Here is an 18,770-nt window from a genome sequence, read left to right as displayed (position 1 = left end):
GTGGAACAACTAAAGGATCCTCTTTCTTACGTACCAGTGTCTAAGGCTGTCCCCAGACATCAAACTAGTCATAGAATTTCAATAGCAGCCACACAATCACCATTCAACTAATTATGTTGTTGTCGAGCTCCATGTCAGCCCTGACAACAGGACCTCTAAGAGGTTGGGTTCAGCTGGTTTATTGGCTCAGGGTCAGCAGAACCAAGGAGGTGCCTGTGACTACCTGCTAAGCTGCCTTACAGCTCCTGTAAGTAACCCCCACCTAGCTCCCTGGGCCCTTCCCAAAGCTGTCTTGCCCCATTGAGTTATATTTCTCTGAGAGGACCTGTGTCCATCCAGTCTTTCAGATAGCTGTGAAGGAAACGTGACTGTTATTTCAATCAGGTCAAGCAAACATGAAAAGGGTTTGTCCGTTGACATTATGTGAAAGATATCGTTAACCAACATCTAAGCATTGCAGCTTCAGCCATGCCAGAAACAACAGAAGCCGTTATCTCCAAAACAAAATGCACCAACGCAGAGAATGGACACCCAAGAAGCTGAAAGGCCATCGACAAAACCCCATTTACAAGATGCAGTTTTTGGGGCCACTCACTCAGAGAAAGGATTAAAAGAGCCAAAAATGTTTGGAATGTACTGGAAAAGAAGATGAGATTCGAGTTGGCTTCAAAGAAGAGAAACTAGTTTTACTCTTTACTCTTTTACTTGTTTCAGTCATTTGACTGTGGCCATGCTGGAGCACCGCCTTTAGTCGTGCAAATCGACCCCAGGACTTATTCTTTTGTAAGCCTAGTACTTATTCTATTGGTCTCTTTTACCGAACCGCTAAGTTACGGGGACGTAAACACACCAGCATTGGTTGTCAAGCGATGTTGTGGGGAACACAGACACACATACATATATATACGATGGGCTTCTTTCTGTTTCCACTCACAAGGCTTTGGTCAGCCCAAGGCTATAGTAGAAGACACTTGCCCAAGATGCCACGCAGTGGGACTGAACCCGGAACCATGTGGTTCGTAAGCAAGCCACTCCTGCGCCTGATAAATGAATGAAAAGACAGAACTAATTTGATGGAACAATTTTTAACGAGTTGTGAAACTGAGGTTCCAGACAATAATAATAACAATAATAACAATCCTTTCTACAATAGGTACAAGGCCTAAAATTTGACTACATTGACCCCAGTGTTTCACTGGTACTTCAAGCATTTTGCCCAGCATGTTAACGGTTCTGCCAGCTTACTGCCATTATTATAATGATGATGATGATGATGATGATGATAAAGGATATAATTTTAATGGTGGAATTAATAAAATAAAAACAAACAAACATAGGACATGAAAATATATAAAAAAAGAAACAAGTTTTAAAGATTTGATGTCATTAAAGAGAATTGCTTTCAATTCATTTCGATATGTTCAAACACACACACACACACACTGTGTCATTTCTAAATTTTCTTCTGGTCACCCTGTATGTTGTGTGTGTGTGTGTGTGTGTGTGTGACTGAGGTTTCTAAAGCCACAGTGAAGGTAACCTGCCTGGGAGTCCGGGAGTCCCTCTGAATTATAAACAATCAAAGATAGAGAGAAGCCTGGAGACAAATCGTCCGATGAATGGCAACGAAATCTCCTTCAAATCACACCGGACAGTCTTTTGGTAGTGTTCACAGGATGTCATGGGTGAAATGTGCTTGATCATAGAGAGTGCACCTAATCGTTGAGATCACTCGTGAACTAAACCCCCCGGACTTTGTATGTGTATGTGTGTGTGTGTATATATATATATATATATAGTGATGCATATATGCCATTTGAATATGGCTAACCCATGAGGGTGGATGCTACTGTAGTTTGTAGCCCCAGGAAGATATCTCCTCCAGCTGGCTATAGACACACTATCTGTGTCCTGTCAGTATTTGTGAAGGGGAGTCATCCTCCCCGTCTTCAACACATGATACACACGTACCTGAGATTTATCATTGTTATATATATATATATATATATATATATATATGTATGTATGTATGTACGTATGTGTAATATAGATTCATTTCCTTAATTACATTCACATCCTTTACTGTTATGAACAAACGAATTAGATGATTCATGTAAATATATTTCTGTGTTGTTGTGAAGGAATGCTTGGGGTGGGGGGTCAAGATAAAGTGAAGTGTGGACTCGGGTAACCGGCTGCAAGTGTAGCTCAAGTTTCATGCTCCGTGAATTTATGCAGAAAGATCCCTAAAATTGATTATGGGTGCAAGCTGTGCAACAAGAAACAATCCCAATGAAAATCACAGAAACTAAGACAACAGACGTGAATGAAGTGTTTGGTCCTTCGGGTCCTTCTCAGGGAAGTTTACATATATGGAATACGGAGTGGCCCCAAAAACTCGAGATCCATAGATAATTGGCCTAACATACACATGTATATAAGACAAGTGTTATGATTTGTTTGAAGCATTGTATGATAATAAATGAAATTGGAGATGAGGAAAGTTGTAAAACCTCAATATATTTGGGGTGCAAAAGGCCCATCTTTTGAAGGGTGCAGTCGGCTTTCAAGGGGCTGGACCTACAAAGACCTTTCTTTCCTTCAGAAAATGGATCTTTTGTGCCTGAAAAACAAGGGTCTTTCGACCATTCCTCTTTGGATTGTTAGAAACTTTCCCTTATTTTCCTTTGTATTTGTTATTCTACACACATATGTGCATATGTATGTATATGTTTGGTTTGTGTGTTTATTTTTTTTTTGTATTTATATTACATATTTTTTTTCTTTGTAACCAAATTTGTTTTGACTTTACAGACTGGCAATGGACTCAAAACCTTCGAAAGATCAAAATTGTTGAAACCCTTGCTGGGAGCTCATTAAGTAAGGGCCCAAATCTCAGGGCCATGAGAACAGTTTTGATCCAGTCAGAAAAATTCCATAAGAGAACCATTTGATGGAAAATTATTAAAAAGTAAAAAGCAAAGAGCCATTAGATTCAATGCTTTGGACAACCCTGTGTGTGTGTGTCTGTATGTGTGTATATGTGTGTATGTATGCCTATGTATATATGAATGTGTGTATGTACATACATACATATATATATATATGTATGTATGTATATGTGTGTGTGTGTGTGTATAGATTAGTTTTAATGTATTGTTTTGCTGTATGTGAATTCTGATCAGTGAGAACTGGAATCAAAGACTTTCAATCCATGACCATCCTGCCTTTTTTTTTTTTTCACAGACACAGTGTATCTAGGGTTAAGATGAGCAGATGTTATTTATCTATTTTGCTTCTAGCAGGTCAGGTAACAGGCTCAACATACACGTGTGTGTGTGTGATAGACCAGTTGTTTTTTTTTTTTTTCAATTATTTTCTGTTTGTTAAAAAACGTCAGACAATGTTTGATGTTTTGTACTAATGTGGCTGTGTATACCTTGATGTGGAGTTTGAGCTGCTAGGACTGGACTGTGGGCTTGGGGGAGTACTGCATGTTCGATACGTTGACTGGCTGCTCTGACTATCGATTCGATTCCTAGCAAATTAGAATAAAAACAATTAGAGTTGGTTAAAATCACTTCTGCCTAAAAATTTACTATTTTAAAGATATTCCCCCCCCCACTTCAGAAATAGGAGATATTTTCCTGTCAGATGACGAAGGGTTTTATAATGAAAAGAAAAAAAAAAAACTCAAGAATTAATTTTATTAGTGAGAGACATTGGAAGACGACTGGAAAACCGTTTAAAGAAGATATGAGGTTAGCAAATCTGTGGGGTGGCAGGGCTTTAGTTTACAACACTGTGTGCCATATTACATTAATTAATTCATGCTTTTAATTGCATTTGATTTATAAGCGAACAAACAAAGCTGGATGCTTCCAGGTGTGGGTGGGAGGCGGGGAGAGAAAGGGGATCAGAAAGTAAGATCTACTCAGAATAAAAATGGGGTTTTGAGTTTTAGAAGCAATAGATTTGGGGTTTCAGATTTACTGAAAAGCTAAACTGACATTAGGGGATGCAATTAATAGGGGTCAACTGAGAAGCAAGCCAGCAGTAAGACTAAGTTTTATGAAGACTTCTTCTTGTGTGATGAAGGGGTCGGTAGACCTTTATCAACTCAGATTGAGAAGGACTATTACACAGAGGTAATTGGTTAAATAGAATGGGGTATCTCAAAGACATAAAGAAATGATGTTCGTTGTTAATGGCGATTATCTTATTTCCTATTCTTTTGAATTGTCATGGCAACTATTTTAGGCAAATGAAGTCCGACTGTTTAATTTATAACGAAGTTTACGGCTTCCGTGTCACAAAGGTAATAATATATTATCAAAGAAATACACAAGATTTGGCTGATTCACCTGAGAAAACACATGCAATTATAAAGTTTATTAATTCAATATATTCCAAGTCCCCTTCCAACCCTGAAGGCTCCCTCCTTCCCACCTGGACACACAAGCCAATTATAAAAATTATTAAGTTATTCACATAGGAATATAGGCGCAGGAGTGGCTGTGTGGTAAGTAGCTTGCTAACCAACCACATGGTTCCGGGTTCAGTCCCACTGCGTGACATCTTGGGTAAGTGTCTTCTGCTATAGCCCCGGGCCGACCAATGCCTTGTGAGTGGATTTGGTAGACGGAAACTGAAAGAAGCCCGTCGTATATATGTTTGTGTGTCTGTGTTTGTCCCCCTAGCATCGCTTGACAACCGATGCTGGTGTGTTTACGTCCCCGTCACTTAGTGGTTCGGCAAAAGAGACCGATAGAATAAGTCCCGGGGTCGATTTGCTCGACTAAAAAAAGGCGGTGCTCCAGCATGGCCGCAGTCAAATGACTGAAACAAGTAAAAGAGTATAGGACCCCATCAACTCTTGCCATGACCTTTATAAAGATCTTACACCGAAGATTTAACAATGGTACAACAACGGTTCCGGAATCCTGACAGTAACTCTCAACATAAACCTATCTTCACTGCTCCATCATCTCTTGAACAAAAACAGGAATAAAGCATCAAAATCCCTGATATTTTAAACAACAAATCCTGTATATGAAATCTGGGTTTTATTATTATTTTCAGTTCAAAAATACTTCAGCAAAAGACAGTTGCCAGCCCTCAAATAACCATGTTCCATGTTATAAATTAGATCACAGAACCTATGTTCTATGTTATTGAAAAGTTTATACATCTGTGGTAAAATGTTTATCATACATCTGCATATTCTAGACCACATTCATATTAAAGCTGTTCATTCTAATTAACAGCTAATTGCTCGTTACCGACCTACACCTTTCCTCCTCTCCATCCACCCCTCTGCTGCTATTTCATTGGGTTCCCAACTTACAACTGACCCTATTCAATAAATAGATTTACTTACCCTAACCCTTCCCCATCACTACTGCGACTAGTCTCCTCCACATTTTCTTTCACTGCCATTAAAACTCTTTCCTTGCCCCTGTTTTTACCCCCTAAATCAGTGGTTCCCAAACTGTGGTCTGTGGACCCTGGTGGTCTGCAAAGGTAGTACTGGGGGTACATGAACTAAATTCAAAATTTCATATACATATATATGTCAGTGGCACATAAAAAGCACTCACTACACTCTCAGAGTGGTTGGCATTAGGAAGGGCATCCAGCTGTAGAAACACTGCCAGATCAGACTGGAGCCTGGTGCAGCCGCTGGCTCTCCAGACCTCAGTCAAACCATCTAACCCATGCCAGCATGGAAAACGGACGTTAAACAATGATGATGATATATATAAAAGTAAGCATATTAAAAGGGGGCCATGGGAAAACAAATTTACATAAAAGGGTTGCAAACCACTGCCCTAAACCAATCCAAACCCTGTTTATAGAAACATAATTTCAAAGTATATTAAAAGGGGGCCATGGGAAAACAAATTTACATAAAAGGGTTGCAAACCACTGCCCTAAACCAATTCAAACCCTGTTTATAGAAACATAATTTCAAAGTATATTAAAAGGGGGCCATGGGAAAACAAATTTACATAAAAGGGTTGCAAACCACTGCCCTAAACCAATCCAAACCCTGTTTATAGAAACATAATTTCAAAGTATATTAAAAGGGGGCCATGGGAAAACAAATTTACATAAAAGGGTTGCAAACCACTGCCCTAAACCAATCCAAACCCTGTTTATAGAAACATAATTTCAAAGGAGACAAAGCATAAAAACATGAACCCGATGTAGAAGAAAGTGCAATAAGACCGATAGGTAAACAGCTGCCGATGCTATGTGCCGAGAAGAAGAAGAAGAGGATAACATTTTGGGCATGCTTCAGAGAGAATCTGTTTTAACATACATTTTGTTCTTTTTGTCAAAACCTCCAGAGAAATTGCGAGTTAGGCTGTTGAAGTTGGTTGGGGATTTCTTGACCTGGATGGAAGAAGAAAGAAAAAAAGAAAAATAAACGATGATTGAAATTGAAGTTTTAACATCCACAAATTTTAATTTGGTTCTTGTACTTTCTCATCTTCTGAGTGTGTTAACCCTTTCGTTACCAACCTGGCTGAAACCGGCTCTGGCTCTGTAGTATAAATGTCTTGTTTTCATAAGTTCTGAATTAAAATCTTCCATCAAACCTTAGTCACAATTTATGTTCCTAACACTAGCTGAATGGTAACAAAGTTATTTTACTAAATTCTTTGTTATATTTAAAGTAATTGAAAGAAACACAGAGCATCTCAAAATAAATACAGTAATGAAAGGGTTAAGATGGAATTTTCTTATGAAAAATATATAATTTGGCCCAGATGTAGTTAGAAGATTAAGAAGTTCATCTCTTCTTCCTCCTCATACAGTTCTGGGCAAGGATTTACTGGAGAGAGGCATTTGGTAGATGGAAACTGTGAGAAGCCTGTATATGCACACACACACGTCATGCTTTTTTTTTTCTGGGAAAAACACAACTCTGTGACTTCCCCATGATTGACCTTGCAGCAGGGGGCACCCTGTGACTTACACCAGTTGTTGTCAAATTTATTTATGATTTCTGAACATTTTTAGTGGAGTTTACACCAATTATAATAATGGTCAGATAAATTGGCCAGACCAATGCAACGCTTTCCTTCCAGCTGCCCTGATCTTCCATACACAGTCTTCATATCCTTAACCCAAGATCCAATGTCTTCTACAAGTTGATTAACAAATACTCTTCAAAGTGCAACTTAGTAATCAGATAATTAATAACCCCCACCACACACCAAATAAATGAGAGGCAAAGTTGGGATCTAATCAGAAAGGGGTGTAACTAAACACAACAAGGTATTTTGGTCTGTGGCATGCACAAAGCACCCAGCACACTCTGTAAAGTGATTGGCACTTTGGAAGGGCATCCAGCAAAAGACAAACCCTGCCACAACAGACAATCTCCAGACGGCCATCTACTTTCAAAGCGTCCAACTCATAGCAGTATCGGAAACATGATAATGGTTGTCCATACTCACCACTGGTGGGGTTTTCTCATCTTCACCAACCGTTGGCAAGTGCGCAGGCAAACCATTCGATTTCCTGTTGTCTCGTGAATCAAGGGGCTGAGTCCTGGTCTTCCCGCTCAACACTCGTTTGAAGGAGTTTATCAATTTCATTCCTTCTTGTTTCGATCCTGAAGCTCCAAAAATCTCGGCATTACTCTTGTCAAGGTCATCATACAGTGAGTCTAGCAAAGCAGCACGAGTTCGGTCCTAAATGAGGAAAAGAAGATCTTTGGTGAGGGGCACAGATAAGGGTTAATGTTGGGGTGGAAAGTGAATGTTGGCAAGAGAGAGAGAGGAACAAACTAATTATTGTTTGAAATAGTGAAATAAAAAAAAAAGGACAGGAAAAAAAAAAAATCAAATTTACCCCAAGTTTAGCGAATTGGGCTGCGTTGAAACAAGCAAGTTCAGCGTTGATGAGTTTTGTGAGGACAAATTCTCGAAAATCCGGTCCCTGAAAGATAAAAATTGATAATTCAGAACAATGTGTAAAATTTGAATGTGTATATATCATAGTTGGTGCTCCAGCGTGGACGTAGTCCAATGACTGAAACAAATAATATTTTTTTCTTCTACCCACAAGGGGCTAAACACAGAGGGGAGAAACAAGGACAGACGAACGGATTAAGTCGATTACATCGACCCCAGTGCGTAACTGGTACTTAATTTATCGACCCCGAAAGGATGAAAGGCAAAGTCGACCTCAGCGGAATTTGAACTCAGAACGTAGCGGCAGACGAAATACTGCTGAGCATTCCGCCCGGCGTGCTAACGTTTCTGCCAAAAGAATATAAATGTGTTTTTGACCAACAAAATCCCTCCACTGATTGTCTCACCTGCCAGGATGTTTAATGAAAAGACCATCAATGTTTTCAAACTGACTTATGAGGGAGACGCAGAGAAGGCAATAAACTATTTCATAATAAAAACAGCATGTTTCAGCAACAAGTTGTATTCTCATTTTACATCTATTTTTCATTGCTAGCATGGGTTAGGTGAATGCATAGCATTGAAGCCTCGTTTTACAGCTGGATGCCTTTCCTGCAGGTAACCCTTAATTGTTTTAAATTCCACTCATCTTTGAAAACTGAAACCTAGCAGACGTTTTGGTGAGAGGGAATGTCAACAGAGAACAGTGTAGCTCAGTGATTTACCATACTGAGCAACAGAGTTAATTAGAGCTAATTAAGGAAGCTAAGTAACATCAGTAGATTAAAACTAAGGAGACAGGTGGAGTTACATTTTAATTTGAATTAATAATAATAGTAATTTCAAATTTTGGCACAAGGCCAGCAGTTTTGGGTGAAGGGTTAAGTTGATTACATCGGACCCCAGTACTCAACTGGTACTTATTTTATCAACTCTGAAAGAATGAAAGGCAAAGTCAACCTCAGTGGAATTTGAACTCAGGACCTGAAGATAGACAAAATGCTGCTAAGCTTTCTCTCCCAGCATGCTACCTTAATAAGAATGATAACAATTTGTAGTGTAGAAAGAAAGCCACAGATTTGTGGGTAGGGGTTAGTTGATTTAATAACCCCAGGAAGAGGAAAAGCAAAGAAGGTCTTGGCAGGACTTGAGCTGAGAAGTTGGGTGAATACAGTTGACAATGTCCTTTTCATTTCTAGACCCCGTTCTCAATTTGAAGCCATGTTCCCCTTTTCAAGTTAATGGGAAAATCAGATAAGGAAGGGCAGCAGATTAGAGACCCAGCTTAAATGTCTGCGATAAAGTGGCCTCTGCTAAAGGTACCCAAGCACCAGTGGGATGGTGTTGAGCTGGGTGACAAACAGGGTGGATTCTATGAAAGGTACACAAGGTTCAGCGGGTGATACTGATTTGCAAAATTGACACAAGGATCAGGGGGTGATACTGATTTGCAAAATTGACACAAGGATCAGGGGGTGATACTGATTTGCAAAATTGACACAAGGATCAGGGGGTGATACTGATTTGCAAAATTGACACAAGGCCAGAAATTTTGGGGGTGAGGCGGGGGGAGGGTAAGTCAATTAGATTGACCCCGGTCTCAACTGGTACTTATTTTATCGACCCTAACAGGGTGAAAGGAAGAGTAAACCTTAGTGAAGTTTGAACTCAGAATATGAAGGCAGATGAAATACTGCCAAGCATTTTGTTTGGCGTGCTTAATGATTCTGCCATCTTATAATAATAATAATAATAATAATAATTGTGTACAGTGCTCAGGTGCACTACAACTCATCTAAAGTGTATATATAATCAGGTGTAGTTTCGGCGGATTTCGGAAAGCATGAGGGCCTTAAAGGATGCAGTGTCATGGCAGTCAACAACTGACGCAGGCAGTTTGTTCCATGCTTCAGCAACTCTTAGCGTGAAGAAATGTTTCCGAAAGTCATGGGAGCTGTGTTGTTTTCTGACTTTGTAGGCGTGTCCACGTGTGTTAGACACATGGAGATCAAAAAGGTGTTCAGTGTTGTTGTTGGTGAGGTGGTTGATAAGTGAGCCACATACGAAAAGAATGTCCCTGACAGAGATTTCCAGCCAGTGGTTTTGACCAACCTGAAGCTAGGGCAAACCCTCTTCCAGGGACCAAGTTCTAAGAGCACATATTTGCCACAATTGCTATGGCAGAGCAGTGTCAATGAGTAACTGAAATAACTTACCTTGTTGAAGATAGCTGGTTGTGACAACGAAGGGCCAAAAGACGGCACATTATCACGAGCAGTCACTGCAACCTGTTGACAAAGACAACCATCGTTATTAGGATTAATGGTAGTGAGGAGGAGGAGGAGGAGAAAACTAAAGAAGGTAATTAGTAGAATTCGTAGCCATTAACACATTTTCTCAATACATGCTATGTTGTACTTTGACACTTTCATTACCAACCCAACCCGGCTGAAACCGGTTCTGGCTCTGAGTACAAATGTCTTGTTCTGAATTAAAATCTTCCACCACACTTAATCACAATTTATGTCCCTAACACTAGCTTAATGATAACGAAGTTATTTTACTAAAATCTTTTTTATATTTAAAATTAATTAAAATAAAAACACAGATCATCTCAAAATAAATACAGTAACGAAAGGGTTAAAGACAGTCAGTCAAATGTGTCTTCAATTTGCACAAAATTTGGCTGCTATTTCTAACAAGTGAAACAAAATCTGCAAATTAACCCTTTTGATACCAACCCGGTTGAAACCACTTCTGGCTCTGTAGTACAAATGTCTTGTTTCCAAAAGTTCTGAATTAAAATCTGCCACCAAACCTTAGCCACAATTTATGTTCCTAACACTAGCTTAATGATAACGAAGCTATTTTACTAAATTCTTTGTTATATTTAAAGTAATTGAAAGAAACACAGAGCCTCTCAAAATAAATACGGTAACGAAAGGGTTAATCAAAGATTATCTCTGTGTAATCCATAAGATTATGTGAGGAGATAGTTTGGAGTCTGTCTGTATTTTTGTGCTGCGATATTCAAACAAAAACTACTTTTTTCAGTTATTAGACTGTGGCCATGCTGGGGCAATGTCTTGAAGAATTTTTAGTTGAATGAATCAACCCCGGTACTATTTTACATTTTAAGCGTGTTACTACTTCCATCAGCCTCTTTTGCCAAACTGCTAAGTTACAAAGACATAAACACACCAACACCAAGTGGTGAGGGACAAACACACGCATACACACACGACAGGCTTCTTTCAGTTTCCATCAGTCAAATCCACTCACAAGGCTCTGGTTGGCCTAAGGCTACAATAGAAGACTCATACCCAAGGTGCCACGCAGCAAGACTGAACCCAGAACCACATGGTTGGGAAACAAGCATCTTACCACACAGCCACACCTGCCCCTCTATAGATAACCGCATTCGAATATCACGACCCTTTCGTTTTGTCTATGAAACCATCAACTCCCTAAACGAGGAGCACATGGTGTTTGAATATAAATCTCACCTTATATTTAACGTCATCTGTGTTTGGGTTGATCGGTTGAATGACGATATAAGCATGGATGAATTGCGATGCAATGGCACCAGGCACAAATGGAGTGTTCGACTCTTGAAAGATTATTGCTACAATGTCATTGCCGATGTGTCGTTTCCTCTGTAACTGTAAAGAGAAGAAGAGAACAGAGCAATGATTAACGGACATGTAATGATGGAGCTGGAGAGGGAAGAGAACAGAGCAATAATTAACAGACATGTAACGATGGAGCTGGAGAGGGAAGAGAACAGAGCAATGATTAACGGACATGTAACGATGGAGCTGGAGAGGGAAGAGAACAGAGCAATGATTAACAGACATGTAACGATGGAGCTGGAGAGGGAAGAGAACAGAGCAATAATTAACAGACATGTAACGATGGAGCTGGAGAGGGAAGAGAACAGAGCAATGATTAACGGACATGTAACGATGGAGCTGGAGAGGGAAGAGAATTGTACAATCAACAGAAACGATACAGGGTTGGCCAAAAGTCAGCTGACAGTAAATCAAAAACCACTTTGATTCCAAGATTTATTTATGTTTAACAACTGAATGGATTTAATAAGCGACTATGTATGAAACATCACGAAAAATTTTTTTTTTTTTTGCCCACAAAAGAGGGGACAAACAAGGACAGACAAAGGGATTAAGTAACTAGTACTTATTTAATTGACCCCGAAAGGATGAAAGGCAAAGTGAACCTCAGTGGAATTTGAACTCAGAACGTAACGGCAGACAACATACCACTAAGCATTTTGCCTGGAGTGCTTACGTTTCTGTCAGCTCACCACCTTAACCCTTAAGTGTTCACATTATTCTGCCAAAATTAATGCTTTTTTATCCACATTGCCTTGAACTAATCATGCATTATCTTGTAGCTATGAGATTTTGATGAGGTAACTGTTAATTTTTAAAACGATATTGTAGGGCTGGTGTGAGAGACCAGATCTGGCCAGTTTGAACATGAAACAGGCAGAATACTTTTGGCCGGATATGGCCGGTTTAAATGCTAAAGGGTTAAAACATCATGGAAATTGTTCAAGCTGAAGTCCTTCTTCAGCAACACAGAATGACAGATAGTATTTATAGACTTTTGGCTTACTGTCGGGTGACTTTTGGCCAGCCCTGTATTTATCCAAAGTAAAACACTGGAAAATAAAGGGGGGAAAAAAGAACCCCAAGTGTTTTTGGTATCAGCTCAACTCTTTGGCATTGAGATTATATTCTGTCAAATATATTGCTTATTTATTCATCATCATCATTTAGCGTCCGCTTTCCATGCTAGCATGGGTTGGACGGTTCAACTGGGGTCTGTGAAGCTGGAAGACTTCGTCAGGCCCAGTCAGTTCTGGCAGTGTTTCTACGGCTGGATGCCCTTCCTAACGCCATGTGGTTTTCAATTAATCATACAATATCCTTGTGGTTTTGAGATTTCAATGATTGTTTAGGTGTAAGAGGTCAGATCTGGGCAGTTAGAGCATAAAAGAGGTAGAATATTATGGCAAGGTGAAATGAAGTGTTTTGCTCAAGAGGACAAAGCACTGCCCAACCAGGGAAATCAAACCCACAATCTAGCAGAGTGCAACAGCATAATCAGTAGGCCATTGTCCCTTTATATATACACTACATATGTATATATAGGCGCAGAGGTGGCTGTGTGGTAAGTAGCTTGCTAACCAACCACATGGTTCCGGGTTCAGTCCCACTGCGTGGCATCTTGGGCAAGTGTCTTCTGCTATAGCCCCGGGCCAACCAATGCCTTGTGAGTGGATTTGGTAGACGGAAACTGAAAGAAGCCTGTCGTATATATATATATATGTGTTGTGTTTGTGTGTCTGTGTGTTTGTCCCCCTAACATTGCTTGACAACCGATGCTGGTGTGTTTACGTCCCCGTCACTTAGCGGTTCGGCAAAAGAGACCGATAGAATAAGTACTGGGCTTACAAAGAATAAGTCCCGGGGGTCGATTTGCTCGACTAAAGGCAGTGCTCCAGCATGGCCGCAGTCAAATGACTGAAACAAGTAAAAGAGTAACGAGTAATATATATCCAAAGTAATATATATCATCATCAACATCATTGTTGTTTAACGTCCACTTTCCATGCAGGCATGGGTTGGACGATTTTGACTGAGGGCTGGCAAACCAGATGTCAGCACCAGGCTCCAATCTGATCTGGCAAGATTTCTACAGCTGGATGCCCTTCCTAACACCAACCACTCTGAGAGTGTAGTGGGTGCTTTTTACGTGCCACTGGTATGGGACGAGTCAGGTGGCACTGGCAATGACCATGCTCGAATGGTGGTTTTCACATGCCACCAGCACAGGACCAGTCAGCCACCACTACCCCCCACCCCATATATATATATGTATACATATGTGTATGTGTATATATATATATATATATATGTATGTATATGATTTTATTTCTTTGAAGGGATATCTAAATTACTACAAGACATGAAAAGCAAAAAGTGTGAAATACGAACCTGTTGTGAATCCCCTTCTGAATAAGGGAGCAAAGTTGAGACATGAAACATGATCTCATTATCCCTGAAGTTGGTGTAGATTGAATAATCTCCAGTTTGGCCATAACTCGTGTCGAGTCCTCCACGAAAACTGAAACAAGAAATATTTGAAAGCATTTTGGAATTGGCTGCGGTTATGTGTGGCTCTGGTAGGGAAAAGTCACATTTGTTGTTTTGGTGGGAAAAAACACAGTTATTTTTAGATGGAAAAAAAAATCTAAAAAATAAAATAGCTTAGACATCGGTTTTTTAAAAATCTTTTCCCAGCTTCAGTCATGAGACTGTGGCCATGCTGGAGCACCACATTGAAGAATTTTTAGTTGAATGAATGAACACCAGTGATAATGATTTCTTTTCCTAAAGCCTGGTACCGATTCTGTCAGTCTCCTTTGTTGAACTGCTAATTACAAATAACATTTGGGAAGAAAATATTTATAAAAATTAACACAAGAAATGGTAAAATATTTACTGAGGAAAGTCTTTCAGCTTCACTCGATCTCCGATAAGTTGTAAGAATTCATCCATAGCAGGTCCATGGTTCCTATTTCCAAACAAGTCTTCTTCTTTTACCTAAAGAATTCAAATAAAAAAAAAACCCCAGTTAATCTCCCATTTCTGTAACAACAGTTTATACAAGGGATTATCACAGTATCTCTTTAATCCTTTAGCATTCAGATTATTTTGTCAAATGTAATCCTTATTTCTTCACATTGTTTTGAATTAATCATGGATTATCGCAAAGCTTTTAGATTTCAATGATGTTATTGTTTATTTTTAGAATGACATTGTATGGTAGGTGTGAGAGGCTGGATCTGGCCAGTTTGAACACAAAACATTAAATATTTGTGCTGATTATGGGTGGTTCAAATGCTGAAGGGTTAATTGATGTGAAATTCCTGTTATTTCCAGAAATATATAAAACATTGAATTTCAAAGACTTTCACACAGAAATAGAGAACCATTCAAGAGACTGAAAGCAATAACTAGAGAAGAAGCACCTTAATATATTTAGGGTTTGGATAAGGAACCTGTTAATACAAAACCTAATGCATCCTTATAAAATATATTTCATAGAATTTTTACTAAGGAGTTGGGAAAAAGGATCAAGTTTTCATTTTTTTTTTACTTCATCTATTTTTTTTCAATAAAATGGAATAAAAAAAAATTTCAGTTTGTAAATTTTAAAATGGAATCATCAGAATTTTAAAGAAAGGCCATCTTTGTTACAACAGAAATGTTCAATGCAATACTGTTTGCTACAAGTTGGTCTGTAGTCACTGACCCCCATCTGAGGTGAAAGGTGAAAGGTTAAAACGCGGCTCAAGAAATTCTTGAAGAAATCTCCAAAGTCTCGATTTCCTCACCTAGAAATCTAGAATTGCAAATCTTTATATATAAAAGTGAAGTTGTGTGAGTGTCTGTCTCCTACGATTTAGATTCCTAACTACTCCTACATTTTGCGGTGCAGTTTAACCAAAACCGGGTATCTTATAGTCGTGATTCATATCGAGCCCTTCTGGGTATTAGCGCGCGTCTACGATGGGTCTACGATTTTAAAAATAATTTACCATAATTTTTCCCCATTTTTAATGCATTTTTTTGCTATTATATAAGGGAAATAACTCTCTAAAAATGGTTATATAGTTATTTCCCTTACAAACCCGAGCAACGCCGGGCGATACTGCTAGTATCCAATAAATTATGCTTTCTCTTAATTATCTATTTCTTTACTGCCCACAAGGGGCTAAACATAGAGAGGACAAACAAGGACAGACAAACGGATTAAGTTGATTATATCGACCCCAGTGTGTAACTGGTACTTATTTAATCGACCCCGAAAGGATGAAAGGCAAAGTCGACCTCGGCGGAATTTGAACTCAGAACGTAGTGGCAGACGAAATACTTCTAAGCATTCCGCCCGGCATGCTAACGTTTCTGCCAGCTCTATCGTAGATGGACAGGAACTTGAAAGACAAAAGTGAAGGTAAAACAAAAGTCATAGAAAATGATCTTACCTGGCCAAAACGTTGGTAAATGATGCCAAACTTATAAGTAGTACACAAAACATGTTCATCATAATCCATGATTAGGTCAGATGCCTGTAAAAGAAGTTCAAATAGAAATTATAATACGCGTGTCTATGTCTAGCTGACTCTCTGTCCACGTGTCCCCATTTCCAACTCCAGACTAAACATTTGGCTAAAAGACTTTTGGACGATAGCAACTTCTCTTTCCTTTAAATCCTCAAACATATCTTGATTCAATAACCAGATGAACCATTATAAAGCTGGAACCCCCAAGTGATAACAATAGATTTCTCCAAAACTTTTGGGTTATAGGCACAGGCATGGCTGTGTGGTAAGAAGTTTGCTTCCCAACCACATGGTTCTGGGTTCGGTCCCACTGTGTGGCACCTTAGGCAAGGGTCTTCTACTACAGCACCAGTCCAACCAAAGTCTTGAGAGTGGATTTGCAAGACAATAATAATAATATAGCAGAGCAGATACTTTTCTTTGGAAAATATTTCTGTTTGGGGTTTTCAGTAAATGTTGTGTTGTGGACCTCATGTCTCTCTAGTGCATGTTACTGAACATTGTATGTAGAATTTCTTGTAATATAGCATAATAAAACCTCCAGTAAATGCTGTGTTGTGGCTCTCATGCCACCGATTCTCTCTCTCTGATCATTTTCCCAGATATTTCAAACAGTTCAAGATTTTGAATTTATGACCATTTCAAAGTTGCATTGTGACTCCCAATTTAAGTTGTGCACCCTAAGACTGGGAACTGTTGATTCTAAAATCATCCTTTACTCCACTGTATTACCTAAAGTGTGTGTGTGTGTGTGGAAATAGGGAGAGAGGAAAGAAAATATTGGTAATTAAAGACAGAAACATATTGAGACTTACCTTGAGTGATAAGGAAGGTGAAAACCTTTCAACATTTATTTCATCAAGAAGGGCCTGAAATAAACAAACAGATACTAGAGTCATGTAATATATATATAAAGGGAAAGTTTATGAAATAAACAAAAGATGAAGGCAGGTGGAGTACAAACAAACAAATGTATTAGTATAGCGCTCAGGAATAGAAATAGAACAAGTCTTTTACGTTTTGAGCCTACGCTCTTCAACAGAAAGATACACAGAAAAAAACAAGGAGAGAAAAAAATGCGTGTAGGAGCTTACGATCTATCATGGCGTCCTGATATATATGTGTGTATGTGTGTGTATATATATATATATATATATATATACACACCACACACACATACATGAGGGGGTGCTTTGGGTAAAAGAATAGGCAAGAGGATCAGTTAATTATGATTTTATTGAACATATTGCCTTCTCAAATTCACACACTTATTACAGTGGTCCTTCAGTTTTTCAAAGATCACTGAAAGAACTTGAAAGGCCGGGTCTCCAACCAGGCCTTTTGTGACACCCTTAAAGCCCCAAACTTTCTAGCCCCCATCATGTATCTATTTATCTTTCTGTCTGTCTATCAATCTAATATATATACATAAAAATGTTGTTGTTTAACCCCCAAGTCAGTTCAGCTTCCATAGACCAGGGGTACTCAACCAGAGTTCATACGACACAGGGATGGGTGTTATCCATGTAAGACTTCGTTATTAAAATTTGTGCAATAAATTACTTATTCTTCTGCAATGCACAAAATATTTAAACTTTTTCCATACAATTCCTAATAATATTTAATTATAAAAATACAGTAATATTTAACGTTGAAAGATTTAAAAGGTGAAACAATGCAAATAGATTTTAAGATGAGGTGAGGTAAACTCAAATTAAGTTACCTGGTAATCTTTGGTCGGTGAGGTAAACTCAAATCAAGGTACCTGGTAATCTTTGGTCGGTGAGGTAAACTCAAATCAAGTTACCTGGTAATCTTTGGTCGGTGAGGTAAACTCAAATCAAGTTACCTGGTAATCTTTGGTCGGTGAGGTAAACTCAAATTAAGTTACCTGGTAATCTTTGGTCGTATATGTATCCAATATTTCAGGTCATACAAGTCCCTTCTTCAGGGTTAAAAAGAAACTGTGCTTGGAAAGATGGTTTTTGTCGTTACCTCATCTTAAAATCTATTTGTATTGCTTGGCCTTTTAAATCTTTCAACGCTATATTCCATATAGAATGCTTCAAGCAAACTATAAAATCTTATTAACAGTAATATTTGTTAAAACTTTGAATGGCTACAAGGGTCCAGCAGAATAAAAGAGGAACCAAAGGAGGTCCTAGGTAAAAAATGGTTGGGAGTCCTTGCCATAGACCTATATTGAAAAGCACTCAAATAATAACCGCCCTATTTCATATATTTTTTTCTTCATATTATTAATTTTTTATTTCAGGAACAGCAGCCAAAATTTTATCTCGATGCCATAAACAGATCGATAAATAAATAAAAAAAAATGAAAAGATTCAAAAATAAGTTGAGTTGGAAAATATTTAGGTAAGAGTTATTTCCCCTCGCTACTAAATGCCTAACTGTTAACGAGAGCGCCTCCTGGTGGTTTCTCAAAATAAGAAACATGGCAACCAATTCTTGTTCATCTCATCTCTTGCTCCTCTAAAAGAAGAACACTGTGGAATGAATATCCCCGAAAAGACGAGACGGTTTATGGTCGGAATGGCTTCATCTTGGGGGGATAAAAAATTCTAGGATTCCAATTTAGACTTCAATTTAAACGGGGGAAACGGAGAGAAGGGCTGCATTTAAAATAAAGAGGAACCACAAAAAAAAAATAAAAAAATAAAAAAGGG

General features: G+C 38.7%; 1 protein-coding gene across 9 annotated transcripts in view; it reads right to left on the bottom strand.

Annotated features, from left to right (window-relative positions):
• Nucleotides 1-18,770, bottom strand: part of LOC115224716 (rap1 GTPase-activating protein 1) — a 364,275-nt gene that overhangs the window by 6,663 nt on the left and 338,842 nt on the right. For 8 of the 9 annotated variants that reach the window (XM_036513712.1, XM_036513711.1, XM_029795580.2 and 5 more), the window contains 10 exons: nt 16,899-16,952; nt 16,006-16,089; nt 14,460-14,560; nt 13,952-14,081; nt 11,435-11,590; nt 10,145-10,216; nt 7,867-7,953; nt 7,470-7,706; nt 6,326-6,399; nt 3,440-3,538 (listed from right to left, as the gene is read on the bottom strand). In XM_036513712.1, coding sequence (XP_036369605.1) covers nt 3,440-3,538; nt 6,326-6,399; nt 7,470-7,706; nt 7,867-7,953; nt 10,145-10,216; nt 11,435-11,590; nt 13,952-14,081; nt 14,460-14,560; nt 16,006-16,089; nt 16,899-16,952 — 1,094 coding nt within the window. The remainder of the gene's footprint in view (nt 1-3,439; nt 3,539-6,325; nt 6,400-7,469; nt 7,707-7,866; nt 7,954-10,144; nt 10,217-11,434; nt 11,591-13,951; nt 14,082-14,459; nt 14,561-16,005; nt 16,090-16,898; nt 16,953-18,770) is intronic. The other variant, XM_029795577.2, reaches the window with a different exon arrangement.

The sequence above is a fragment of the Octopus sinensis genome, linkage group LG26, assembly GCF_006345805.1.
Source record: "Octopus sinensis linkage group LG26, ASM634580v1, whole genome shotgun sequence".
Taxonomy (NCBI): Eukaryota; Metazoa; Mollusca; class Cephalopoda; order Octopoda; family Octopodidae; genus Octopus; species Octopus sinensis.
This window is presented reverse-complemented; position numbering and strand designations above follow the sequence as displayed.